Genomic DNA, 13,853 nt, shown 5'->3' on the forward strand with positions numbered 1-13,853 from the left:
CGCAGCCGCCTGCAAACCGCTCCAGCGCCGTGGCGGCGGCTCCCAAAACCCCGCGGCGGGCGCGGGGCGGGCGCGGCCATCCCGCTTCATCCTCCCGTACCACCCTTAGCCTCACTAGCGCTGCCGCGGCGGCCCGCGCAGTCCGGCGGGGCTGCCCGGCGGGGGCTCCGGCGATGTCCGGCTCCCGGGCGGCTCCTCCCGGTTGAGCGGCGGCTCCGCGCGGGCCCCGCGCCCTCCCCGCGCCGCACCCGCGGCCCGCCCGGCCGGGCATGAGGCGGAGCGGCGGCGGCACAAAGGCTCCAGCGGGGCTGCGCCTTGCCTGAGGCGGCGCCGGGCCCGCCGCGCCCCGCGGGGCGATGGCGCACGATCACGACATGGAGCGGACGATCAAGGTTGGCGGCGGGGCGGATTTCGGGGCGCTTCGTCCCGGGGGGGTTCGCTCGGGATCCCGCCCAGCGAGGAGCTGAAGTTTGTGGTTGTTTGTGTTTTGGGGAGCGGAGGGATTGGTGCTCGCCGGCCGCGAGTTGCGGTGTTCGCTCATTAATTAGCGCTGCTGGTTAATGAGGGGCTCATTATTATGTTAATGAGCGCCGCGCTCGTTCCGCCCTTCTGGGCGCGGGGTTGGTCCCGATCTGTCCCGGCTCCAGTTCCCTTTACCCAACGGAGCTGATCCCAACTCGGATGTGAAGTTTTTTGGGGTTTTTATTTTCTCCTTATCCTGAGGGTTCTGCCCAACGTCCTCATGGCACAATTCCAAATTCCTTTTGTCCAAATCCTCCTTCCCCGGCTTTGTTCCCCTTTCCCGGATTAATATTCATAAAACACAAAATAATGTCCCTAAAGCACAAAATTCATGTCCATAAATTATCTGATTTAAATATCCCACAAGTTTCCCTGAGCTTCTCCTGAAAACCCCAAATTCCTCTGATCCTCTGGAATTTCTGCCCCTTCTTTCTAAACCCTATATAAATTAATCTTGTATCATTTATCATTTAATCATTATTTAGTTTATCATCACAAAATTAATGTCCATAAATTATCTGATTTAAATATCCCACAAGTTTCCCTGAGCTTCTCCTGAAAACCCCAAATTCCTCTGATCCTCTGGAATTTCTGCCCCTTCTTTCTAAACCCTGCATAAATTTAAACTTGTATCATTTAATACTTTAATCATCTTTAGTACTTTATAAGTACTCATTATTTTATATTTTATACAGTTTATTTTTGCTTTATTTAGCTCAGGTTTGGTTGTTCTGGGATTTAGGAGAGGATTTATTTCCAGATTTGGGGATTGAGGAGCAGGAGCTGGAATTCTCCAGGATGGGATTTTTCTCTGATTCCATCCAGTTTATCCCAGCAGCATCCTGGACTCCCAAAACTCCAAATTTCCAACCTTTTTACCATCAATATCTGTAAAAATTAAGTTTTTAAATGGTTTAAAATAGGTTTGTAAATGCTTTTAAAACATGACAGAAAGTTTACACAATGTGCATCTGAAAGCAAACCTTGAAATTAAAAATTCTGGCTTAGAAATGCCACGGAACAGGAGAAGTGTTGAGAAATTTAAATAAATTTCAGGACAGAAATTCAGAAATAAATTTAAGGACAGCCTTGCAAAAAAACCCTAAATACTTTATTAAAATAAGTTAAAATAACTAAAATTACTTAAATTATTAAAATAACAAATTACTCCACAGGATTATTTACATTGTACATTATTTACATGATATTTTTGGAATTCTGTTTTTCCTTTGGGAGTTCTGCTTCTCCTTGGAGAATTCTGGTTCTCCCTTGATAATTCTGCTTTTCCTTTTGGGAATTCTGCTTTTCTTTTTGGAATTCTCCTTTTCCCCTGGAAATTCTGCTTTTCTTTTTGGAACTCAGCTTCTCCTTTGAGAATTTTGCTTTTGAAATTCTCATTTTCCCCTGAGAATTCTCCTATGGGAATTCTGCTTCTCCTATGGGATTTTTGCTTTTCCTTTGGGAATTTTGCTTTTCCTTTTTGGAATTCTGCTCCTCCTGTGGGAAATTGGATTTTCCTTTTGGGGATTCTGCTTTTCCCTGAAAATTCTGCTTTTCCTTTGGGAATTCTGCTTTTCCTTTGGGAATTCAGCTTCTCCTTTTGGAATTCAGCTTTTCCTTTGGAAATTCTGCTTCTCCTTTGGGAATTCTGGTTCTCCCTTGATAATTCTGCTTTTCCTTTTGGAATTCTCCTTTTCCTTTAGGAATTCTCCTTTTCCCCTGATAATTCTGCTTTTCCTGTTGGAATTCAGCTTTTCCTCTGGGAATTCTGCTTTTCCTTTGGGAATTCTGCTTTTGAAATTCTCATTTTCCCCTGAGAATTCTCCTTTGGGAATTTTGCTTCTCCTATGGGATTTTTTGCTTTTCCTTTTGGGATTTCTGCTTTTCCTTTGGGAATTTTGCTTTTCCTTTGGGAATTCTCCTTCTCCTTTGAGAATTCTGCTTTTCCCCTGAAAATTCTGCTTCTCTTGTGGGAATTCTGCTTTCCCCATGGAATTCTGCTTTTCCTTTTGGGAATTCTGTTTTTCCTTTGGGAATTCTGTTTTTCCAGAATTCTCAGTATCCCATCCTTCTGGAGTAATTCCCAAATTCTTAGCTCTGTGAAACTTTGCTGGAATTCTGGATATTTCCCATCATTATCCCACTGAAAATTCAGGTTATCCATCAGAAGTTTCAGATTCCTGGAATTTTGGATTTTCCAGGAATTCCATCCCCACGAAATCCAGCTTGAAACACTTGGATGTTTTTAAACACATTGGTGCTTTTAAAGCATTTTCAGCTGTTTGGGATCAAAATAATGAAATTTTTAAGGTTGGAAAAAAATGAACATGCTGGGAATTCTTGGTGCTGAGGTTGGAGCTGCAATTCCTGAGCTGGATTTTTTGGTGTAATTTGTATTTCTTGACCATTAATTATTCATTTTACCTCTGCTTGGGAATGAAGGTTGGCATCCAAATTTTAAAAAGTGCAGCATATAAAATTTAATTTTATATTTATATTCATCTTTATATCTATATTTATATTCCATTTATATTGTCATCTTATATTTATATTTATAAATATATTTATATTTAATTTTCCTCAGGAAAGCAAACTCCCCACCAGGCACTTTTACACTCAGATTTGCTGAGTTGTTTTTTGGGTTTTTTTTTGTAATAATTGTATTTATGATGTATTTCTTGCCTGTGTTTTCCCTCCTGACCAGGAAACTTCCATTTTAGAGGAATACAACATCAACTGGACTCAGAAGCTGGGAGCTGGCATCAGTGGGCCTGTCAGGTAAGGGAGGAGTTATTTTAAAAAATGAGTATTTGATTAAAAATGCTGATGGGATTCATGGAAAATTCAAACCAACAGATTCCTGTGCCCCATGGGGGTTGTGCAGGAGGGATTTTGGTATTTTTGGGGGCATCTTGGGGAGAAAAATTAATTTTTCCTTTTCTTGCCTTAGTTCCCACATCCAGGAGTAGGAATTGATAGTGAAATAATGAAAATAGAAATTTCTCCTGAGTTCCTTTCTCTGCTTTCCCAGTTATTTTTCCATCTTTTCCTTCTCCCTTTGCATCCCAGCCTTGCTCCTCATGGATTTCTACTCCTGTGATTTTTGGGGAGGAAAACACTTTTCCAGAAAGCTTTTCCTTCAGAAAAAATCCTTCCAAGAAATTTTTTACACTGAAAATTCTCCTTGATTGTTCCCTTCAGTTCCCACATCCAGGAGCAGGAATTGGGTGTGAAATAATGAAAATAGAAATTTCTCCTGAGTTCCCCTTTTTCTGCTTTCCTGGTTGTTTTTCCCTGGTTGTTTTCATATTTTCCTCTCCCTTTGCATCCCAGCCCTGCTCCTCATGAATTTTTAACCCCTGGATGATTTTTGGGAAAGAAAACACTTTTCCATCAAAACCTCTTCCCTCAGAAAAAATCCTCCCAAGGATTCTTTGCACTGAAAATTCTCCTTGATCCTTCCCTTTCCCTTCAGTTCCCACATTCCAGGAGCAGGAATTGGATGTGAAATAATTAAAATAGAAATTTCTCTTGATCTTCCTTTCTTTGCTTTCCCGGTTATTTTTCCATATTTTCCTTTCCCTTTGCATCCCAGCCTTGCTCCTCATGGATTTTTAACCCCTGGATGATTTTTGGGAAGGAAAACACTTTTCCATCAAAACCTCTCCCCTCAGAAAAAATCCTCCCAAGAATTCTTTGCACTGAAAATTCTCCTTGATTGTTCCCTTCAGTTCCCACATTCCAGGAGCAGGAATTGGGTGTGAAATAATGAAAATAGAAATTTCTCCTGATCTTCCTTTCTCTGCTTTCCCAGTTATTTTTCCATCTTTTCCTTTCCCTTTGCATCCCAGCCTTGCTCCTCATGGATTTCTCACCCCTGGATGATTTTGGAGAGGAAAACACTTTTCCAGCAAAACTTCTCCCTCAGAAAAAATCCTCCCAAGGATTCTTTGCACTGAAATTCTCCTTGATCCTTCCCTTTCCCTTCAGTTCCCACATCCAGGAGCAGGAATTGGTTTGAAATAATGAAAATAGAAATTTCTCCTGATCTTCCTTTCTCTGCTTTCCCAGTTATTTTTCCATCTTTTCCTTTCCCTTTGCATCCCAGCCTTGCTCCTCATGGATTTTTAACCCCTGGATGATTTTTGGGAAGGAAAACACTTTTCCAGCAAAGCCTTTCCCTCAGAAAAAATCCTCCCAAGGATTCTTTGCACTGAAAATACTCCTTGATTGTTCCCTTCAGTTCCCACATTCCAGGAGCAGGAATTGGGTGTGAAATAATGAAAATAGAAATTCCTCCTGAGCCCCCTTTCTCTGCTTTGTTTTTCCATCTTTTCCTCTCCCTTTGCATCCCAGCCTTGCTCCTCATGGATTTCTCACTCCTGGATGATTTTTGGGAAGGAAAACACTTTTCCATCAAAACCTCTTCCCTCAGAAAAAATCCTTCCAAGAATTCTTTGCACTGAAAATTCTCCTTGATTGTTCCCTTCAGTTCCCACATTCCAGGAGCAGGAATTGATATTGGAATAATGAAAATAGAAATTCCTCCAAGCCCCTCCTTGCCCCTTGCCCTGCTTTCCCATTTTCATTTTTTCCATCTGTTTTCCTATTTCCTTTCCCTTTGCATCCCACCTTGCTCCTCATGGATTTCTCACTCCTGGATGATTTTGGGAGGAAAACACTTTTCCATCAAAACCTTCCCCTCAGGAAAAATCCTCCCAAGATTCTTTGCACTGAAAATTCTCTTTGATTGTTCCCTTTCCCTTCAGTTCCCACATCCAGGAGCAGGAATTGGGTGTGAAATAATGAAAATAGAAATTCTCCTGATCCCTCTTTCTCTGCTTTCCCAGTTATTTTTCCATCTTTTCCTCTCCATTTGCATCCCAGCCTTGCTCCTCATGGATTTCTCACTCCTGGATGATTTTTGGGAAGGAAAACACTTTTCCAGCAAAGCCTTTTCCCTCAGAAAAAACCCTCCCAAGGATTCTTTGCACTGAAAATACTCCTTGATTGTTCCCTTCAGTTCCCACATCCAGAGGAGCAGGAGTTGGTTTGAAATAATGAAAATATAAATTTCTCCTGATCTCTTTCTCTCTTTCCTGGTTTTTTCCCATCTTTTCCTTTCCCTTTGCATCCCAGCCTTGCTCCTCATGGATTTTTAACCCCTGGATGATTTTTGGGAAGGAAAACACTTTTCCAGCAAAGCCTTTCCTTCAGAAAAAATCCTTCCAAGGATTCTTTGCACTGAAAATTCTCCTTGATCCTTCCCTTCAGTTCCCACATTCCAGGAGCAGGAATTGATAGTGGAATAATGAAAATAGAAATTTCTCCTGATCTTCCTTTCTCTGCTTTCCCAGTTATTTTTCCATCTTTTCCTCTCCCTTTGCATCCCAGCCTTGCTCCTCATGGATTTTTAACCCCTGGATGATTTTTGGGAAGGAAAACACATTTCCAGCAAAGCTTTTCCTTCAGAAAATGGGAATTTGGGCTGGAAAAAAACCTCTGTGTGCAGCTCCCTTTGTCTTTCCCATCATTTATATCCCTGTCTGGGTTCTCCTCATCCTTTTTGGGTTGTTTTATTAAAACATTCATTTTGTCCTTTGGCTGCCTCTTCAAACCATGGGTCCTTTCCTCAGTTGTTAAATGAGAGAGGAGAAAAAGAGAAAAAATTCAGCCAAAATGAGGATTTCCTTCCCAAACCACTTGATCTATCCCAAATATTTCATTTTTTCCAGCATCCCTGGGGGTGTTCAGGTGTGCTTTGGGTTATTTCCATCCCAAATCTCTTTTATTTTATTTTTATTTTATTTATCCATGTCTCTTTTGAACCTCCTTGACTGATTGAATGATTTTTTGTTGCTGTCATCCCAGAGTCTGCATGAAAAAATCCTCCCAGGAACGTTTTGCACTGAAAATCCTCCTCGATCGTCCAAAAGCTCGAAATGAGGTACAGTTCCTGCTTTTCTCTCCTAAAAAAAAATTCAATTTTTGAAAGTTTTGAGGATGTTTTAAACAGCAAAACCTCACCACCAAACCCCCATGTGCTGGCTGTGCATCCAGAGGTTTATTTTTAATTAATTGGGGTTTTTAATTAATTCAAGCTGGGAATGGAACAGAACCAGTTGGAGAGGGAATTTTGAATTTTTGTTGCCACTGGTCCAAGAATGCTTCAGGTTGTTCTGGAAATGGAATTTTTTTCTGTTTTTCCATGTGCCAGGACCTAAAGCAGCTCCTGACACAGGGGAATGATGGGCACTGTGGGGAATTTAAAGAAGGATTTGTTGGCCTTGAGGTTTGAGCAACTTCATTTCTTATTATGGAGCAAATTCTCCTTTTAAAATTCCCATAAAAATCATCTGTGTCCAAAAATCACCAAGGTTTGGTTTGATTGAACAGCCCAGGGAGTTTTAAAGTGGGGTTTGTTCATTCCAGATGATGGAATTTTGGGGTTTGTTCATTCCACATGATGGAATTTTGGAGTTTTTTCATTCCACATGATGGAATTTTGGGGTTTGTTCATTCCAGATGATGGAATTTTGGGTTTTTTCATTCCAGATGATGGAATGTTGGGATTTATTCATTGCACATGATGAAATTTTGGGTTTTTTTTCATCCAGATGATGGAATTTTGGGGTTTGTTCACTGATGGAATTGGTTTTCACATGAAATTTTGGGATTTATTCACTCCACACAATGGAATTTTGGGATTTGTTCATTCCACATGATGGAATTTTGGGGGTTTTTTCATTCCAGATGATGGAATTTTGGAGTTTGTTCATTCCACATTATGGAATTTTGGGGTTTTTCATTCCAGATGATGGAATTTTGGGATTTATTCATTCCACATGATGCAATTTTGGGGTTTGTTCATTCCACATGATGGAATTTTGGGGTTTGTTCACATGATGGAATTTTGGGATTTATTCATTCCACACAATGGAATTTTGGAGTTTGTTCATTCCACATGATGGAATTTTGGGGTTTGTTCATTCCACATGATGGAATTTTGGAGTTTGTTCATTCCACATGATGGAATTTTGGGATTTATTCATTGCACATGATGCAATTTAGGTTGAAACATCACATTATGGAATTTGGTTATTTTTATTCCAGAGAGGGAACTTTTGGTTTGTTCACTTGATGAATTTTGGGGTTTGTTCACATGATGGAATTTTGGGATTTATTCATTCCACATGATGGAATTTTGGGGTTTGTTCATTCCATGTGATGGAATTTTGGGATTTATTCATTCCACATGATGGAATTTTGGGGTTTGTTCATTCCACATGATGGAATTTTGGGATTTATTCATTCCACACAATGGAATTTTGGGATTTATTCATTCCACATGATGGAATTTTGGGGTTTGTTCATTCCACATGATGGAATTTTGGGATTTATTCATTCCACATGATGGAATTTTGGGGTTTGTTCACATGATGGAATTTTGGGGTTTATTCATTCCACATGATGGAATTTTGGGATTTATTCATTCCAGATGATGGAATTTTGGGGTTTGTTCACATGATTGAATTTTGGGTTTTTTTCATTCCACATGATGGAATGTTGGGGTTTGTTCACTCCACATGATGGAATTTTAGGATTTATTCATTCATTTTCACTGATTCTGTCTAAATTTCTGTCCAACCCTCCAAAACTGAGCTTTTCCCAGAGCTCTGTGTGGGATCCCCCAATCTTTCCCAGATTTGGGGTGTTTTATCTCAGAGCTGTCCCTGTGTGCAGTAACAGCCTTTCCCTTCTCTTCCAGGTACGGCTGCACATGATGTGTGCAACACACCCCAACATTGTCCAAATAATTGAAGTTTATGCCAACAGTGTGCAGTTCCCACATGAATCCAGCCCCAGGTAAGGCTGCACAGGGGGATTCACTCCCACAGCTTCTTTTCCATGTTTAGCCCAAGGTATAGTGGAGTTTGCTTTGCTTTGGTTTTTAATCACAAAATTATTATTATTATTATTTCAAAGGGGGTCCCAGGTGTAATAATTATCCTGCAGACTAAGCAGCTCTGGTTTTGTTTTTTTTTTTGTTTTTTTTTTCCTGACTTTTGTGTGTTTAAATTATTTTGCCTCCTTTAATTCCCTGTGTTGAATGCATCTCCATTTTTTTAGGTTTTCCATTGGTTCAGTCTGCATTGTGTGAAAGAGTTGTTTCTAAAAAGATGAAATTCAGCCCTGAAAACTCTCAAATGCATTGTCCTGCTTAAAATGAACACACAGGAAAACATGGAGCAGAGTGATTTTTTTTTTTTTTTGTGCATAAAAATATTGTCTTCTGATGGGATCTTAGTGGAGAAAATCACCAGAGCTGGGAGAATGAAAGAGCTGAGAGCTGTGCTAGGCTCTGGTGTAGCTGATTTTGCTGTGTGCTGGGAAATGGGATTTAATTCCTTGAGGATCTGGCAGCCCTGATCTCCACCTTCTGATTTTTTATCCTTCATATTGAGGGCAGGAAAGCTGGAAATTAAAATATTGGGGAATTCAGACTCAAAACCATCCAGGTGAGGGCAGAGTGTCCCCATGGCTTCCTGGATGGATCCATGGCCAGTTTGTTCCAGTTGGATGTGGGAGCCCAGCAGGAGGAGCAAACTGGGAAATTTTGAGATTCCAGAAAATCCTGAGGATTTTAAACTCACCAAAATAGCCCCAAAAGCAGTTGTTGAAAGTGCATTTAGCTTAGCTATTCCTTATTGTAAAGCTGGAAATTAAAATATTGGGGAATTCAGACTCAAAACCATCCAGGGGCTGTGTAAATCCTTGAGGGCAGAGTGTTCACATGGAGCTGGAGCTGGATGTGGGAGCCCAGCAGGAGGAGCAAACTGGAGATTCCAGAAAATCCTGAGGGTTTTAGACTGGAAAATTGCAGCAAAATTTTAGCAGCAAAATTGCCCCAAAAAAGCTGTAAATTAAAATATTGGGGAATTCAGACTCAAAACCATCCAGGGGCTGTGTAAATCCTTGAGGGCAGAGTGTCCACATGGAGCTGGAGCTGGATGTGGGAGCCCAGCAGGAAGAGCAAACTGGAGATTCCTGAAAATCCTGAGGATTTTAGACTGGAAGGCAAAACAACAGCAGCAAAATTGCCCCAAAAAAGCTGTAAATTAAAATATTGGGATTTTTAACTCAAAACCATAAAGGGCTTGTAACCTGAGGGCAGAGTGTCCCCATGGCTTCCTGGATGGATCAATGGCCAGTTTGTTCTAGCTGGATGTGGGAGCCCAGCTGGAAGAGCAAACTGAAGATTCCAGAAAAATCCTGAGGGTTTTAAACTCACCAAAATAGCCCCAAAAGCAGTGTTTGTGTGAAATGTGCATTCTTAGCTTAGCTATTCTTTTGGTAAAGCTGGAAATTAAAATATTGGGGAATTCAGACTCAAAACCATCCAGGGGCTGTGTAAATCCTTGAGGGCAGAGTGTCCACATGGAGCTGGAGCTGGATGTGGGAGCCCAGCAGGAGGAGCAAACTGAAGATTCCAGAAAAATCCTGAGGGTTTTAAACTCACCAAAACAGCCCCGAAAGCAGTGTTTTTGTGTGAAATATGCATTCTTAGCTTAGCAATTCTGTTCTTTTGGATGATTTTTTTTAATGTAACAACATGAAATGCTTTTGAACAGGGCTCGGCTGCTAATTGTAATGGAGATGATGGAAGGGGGAGAGCTCTTCCACAGAATCAGCCAGCACCGGCACTTTACTGAGAAGCAAGCGAGCCAAGTAACAAAGCAGGCAAGTCACCCCCTGTCCCACAAATCCACCACGCTCTGGCTAAAGTAGGGACAATTCCTGGGGCTGGGAGGGTGGGGAAAAAGGATGAATTTCAAAGATTTCCTCCGTTGTGATCCGATGATCATTGCCTGCTTTGTTATAAGTGACAATGCCCAAGGGTTATTAGGAATAAAGGATTGAAGGTGTGGGCTTGTTCTCTGGGTGTGCTGTGCTTAACTTTGCTTTTCCACAGCTGCTCCAGAGAAGGCTTGCAAGAGGATTTTGTCATTTTTCTTGTGCTAAAAGTGTTGCCTCCAGCAGGACTCGTGAGCTCTGGAACCTCCCTTGGCATTTCTCTCCTCTGGGCCAGGGGTTTTCAGGCTGGGTTCTGGGCTTGGGCTGTGGAATTCCTGCAAGATCCCAAGGAATGTGTCTGTTTGTCCTGATTTTTGTGTCTGTTTGTTCCTTCACCTTTTCTCTCCCAGCTCACTCCTGAATGATTTTATAACCTCCCCTGGTGCTTTCTGCAGGGGGTTTTGGTGTCCAGCAGGATTTTTGTTGCTGGTTCTGGGACTCTCAGAAGGATCTCTGTGGAATTCAGTGCTGGCATTCCCAGTTCCTCTCAGAATATCTGAACTTGGGGCAAAAAAAATTGTGTTACTTTTGTGCTTTGACTTGTTTCTAATGAAATTCTAATTGTGCTGGTACTTTTTGGTCTCATCCAACAAAGAAATGAGGTGGAAATACAGAATTATTCTTGACAGTTTGTTTGAAATTGTTTAGCCTGTTTGATTCTGACATGGTGGGGAAAACTTGTAAAACTTTACCAGAAACCAAGACTTTGGTTTGAATTCTGTGGGTTATTCATGTCTCAAGTAACCCTTTGCTTTAATGTTCGTAGAAATGAAGTTTGAAATGTGAAATTCTTTTCTCTGGTGCTTCTTTATCCTTGTCTTGTACCCAGGAATGGTTCAAGCTTTTCACAGCACTGCCTCATTTTCTCTGGGAATGTTTTGTATTTATTGCTGGGCTGAGTTAGCAGTGAAGTTCTCTTGTGACAGTAACTTGGAGGTTTTTAAGGGCTCTAAACTTGGGTAGGATCCTACAGATATTTCCAAATAAGGGTTGTGAGCCCTGTGCTTCACTTCTGTCTCAGCAATGCTGATTAAATATTTATATTTGACTTTCCTTGAAATGAATTGCACTTGGAAATGTGCAGTCCCTGCAGCTTTTCCTGCCTGGGTTGCAGGTTCCCAAAGCATCCTTGAAACAATCCAGGGATGGATTTCTGTGGGATATTGAAGGGCAGGCAGCACCATCCAGAATGAGAGACTCAAAGTGCCTGAGGGCTGGAGCTGCAGATTCCCTGGAATCCTGAACCCAGAGCTCCCTGGAGCCCTGGCACAGCAGGGAAGGGGCACTGGCACCTCCTCAGTGCCTTCAGTTCCCAAAATGAGGAGGTTTGGAACCCCAGGCCAGCCTGGATTTTGCTTTCTGTGGGATTCATGTCCCAGCTGGGTCAGGCTTGTCCTAAAGGAGAACTCCACTTCAAATATTTGGGGTTGGATTTTATTTTCTGTGGGATTCATGTCCCAGCTGGGTCAGGCTTGTCCTAAAGGAGAACTCCACTTCAAATATTTGGGGTTGGATTTTATTTTCTGTGGGATTCATGTCCCAGCTGGGTCAGGCTTGTCCTAAAGGAGAACTCCACTTCAAATATTTGGGGTTGGATTTTGTTTTCTGTGGGATTCATGTCCCAGCTGGGTCAGGCTTGTCCTAAAGGAGAACTCCAAATATTTGGGGTTGGATTTTATTTTCTGTGGGATTCATGTCCCAGCTGGGTCAGGCTTGTCCTAAAGGAGAACTCCAAATATTTGGGGTTGGATTTTGTTTTCTGTGGGATTCATGTCCCAGCTGGGTCAGGCTTGTCACTAAAGGAGAACCCCAAATATTTGGGGTTGGATTTTATTTTCTGTGGGATTCATGTCCCAGCTGGGTCATGTCCTAAAGGAGAACTCCACTTCAAATATTTGGGGTTGGATTTTGTTTCCTGTGGGATTCATGTCCCTGCTGGGTCATGTCCTAAAGGAGAACTCCACTTCAAATATTTGGGGTTGGATTTTGTTTTCTGTGGGATTCATGTCCCAGCTGGGTCAGGCTTGTCACTAAAGGAGAACTCCACTTCAAATATTTGGGGTTGGAACTGTGCTTTGTAAAGCTGAAATAAATGTCCAGGCTGCAGGAGGAGGTCGGTGATTGTAGCTGATCTTTTGTGCCCTTTTCCAGATAGCTTTGGCTTTGCAGCATTGCCACTCACTAAACATTGCACACAGAGACCTCAAGCCTGAGAATCTCCTCTTCAAGGATAACTCTCTGGTAAGATCAACATTTGCAAATCTTTTGCTGCTGAATTCTGTGAAGTGGCTCAAGGGTGAATCTCAAGGGAAATGACATGAATGTTTTGGTGACAAAATTGAAATTGAAAATTCGGTTGGAAAAAAATTTTAATGGAATTGAATTTTCAAATGAAAATTTCAATTGAATTCAATTCAATTGCAAATTGAATCACCTGGATGGACTTGGTGCTTTCCCACCCCCTGATCTCCTTGCAGGGCAGGGAGTCCCTGCTGCTGCTGTTAGACAGGGTCAGGTTCTCCACATGAACACAATCCAGCTCTGCCCCTCATCAGGGTGTTCTGACCCTCTATTCTGACCCTCTGCCTAGAGGTCTTTGGTAGATCCAAACAATTCTTGGTGTCTCCTGCTCACCACCAGCCTGGATATGCAGGGATCCCCCTACAAGGGCCTCAGTGCTTTCCCAATCCCTGAGGGAGCCCAGAGCACCCAGAAAAGCAAAACCTTGGTTTGAAAGGTCAATTTGTGACCTTTCAGCTGCCTGGGGGAGTGTGAGGGGATAAACACAGTGTGTGGAAAAGGTGAGGTGAGGACAGGGGGAGAGTTCTGTGTTAGAAAAGCTGATTTAATGAGATTTATCTAATAAAGCCTCTTCTCCTTGTTTCAGGATGCACCTGTTAAATTGTGTGACTTTGGGTTTGCCAAAGTAGACCAAGGTGACTTGATGACACCCCAGTTCACTCCCTATTATGTAGCACCTCAGGTAAGAACCAGCTCCTGCTCTGGGCTAAAGGGGGATCATTTATTGCCTGAACCTCCATATCCACATCATTTAACCCCTTTGCTGTCCTGGAAGGGCTCTGGGTGCAGGAATCTTCCAGAAATCCCTCCACCCTGAGCTGGAGTACCACAGGGATTTGTTGATAAAGCAAATTTCCCAGATTGCTCAGCACTGATGGTGATAATTGGCCTTTAGCTGTATTAAAGCAGCTGCTTTGGAGAAATCCCTGCTTTGCCATTCTCCTTCCAGCTGAAGCTCATTCAGGATTCCATTAAAAAGGACTTGGTTGGAAGGAAAAGGTCCTGAAAAGGTTGCTCAGAAAGGGCAGTGGCAACTTGGGCACCTTGGCTGGCCCCTGTGTAATTAAACACAACCTGTAATTACACACAGGCTGCTCTTTGTAGTGCTTCCCTCCCTCTCTCCTGTCCTTTGTGTTGGATCCTGGAGAAAATGAAAATGATGGAGATTTAATTGC

The 13,853-nt window shown here is 42.2% G+C and overlaps 1 protein-coding gene across 2 annotated transcripts in view; it reads left to right on the plus strand.

Moving 5' to 3' along the window:
• Positions 1–13,853, plus strand: part of MAPKAPK5 (MAPK activated protein kinase 5) — a 25,964-nt gene continuing 12,111 nt past the window's right edge. The window contains exons 1-7 of one of the 2 annotated variants that reach the window (XM_064726676.1): positions 1–392; positions 3,227–3,300; positions 6,394–6,469; positions 8,291–8,388; positions 10,155–10,263; positions 12,529–12,618; positions 13,265–13,360. In XM_064726676.1, coding sequence (XP_064582746.1) covers positions 357–392; positions 3,227–3,300; positions 6,394–6,469; positions 8,291–8,388; positions 10,155–10,263; positions 12,529–12,618; positions 13,265–13,360 — 579 coding nt within the window. In that variant the 5' untranslated portion in view covers positions 1–356. The remainder of the gene's footprint in view (positions 393–3,226; positions 3,301–6,393; positions 6,470–8,290; positions 8,389–10,154; positions 10,264–12,528; positions 12,619–13,264; positions 13,361–13,853) is intronic. The other variant, XM_064726677.1, reaches the window with a different exon arrangement.

This window comes from Zonotrichia leucophrys, chromosome 15 (assembly GCF_028769735.1).
Source record: "Zonotrichia leucophrys gambelii isolate GWCS_2022_RI chromosome 15, RI_Zleu_2.0, whole genome shotgun sequence".
Lineage (NCBI taxonomy): Eukaryota > Metazoa > Chordata > Aves > Passeriformes > Passerellidae > Zonotrichia > Zonotrichia leucophrys.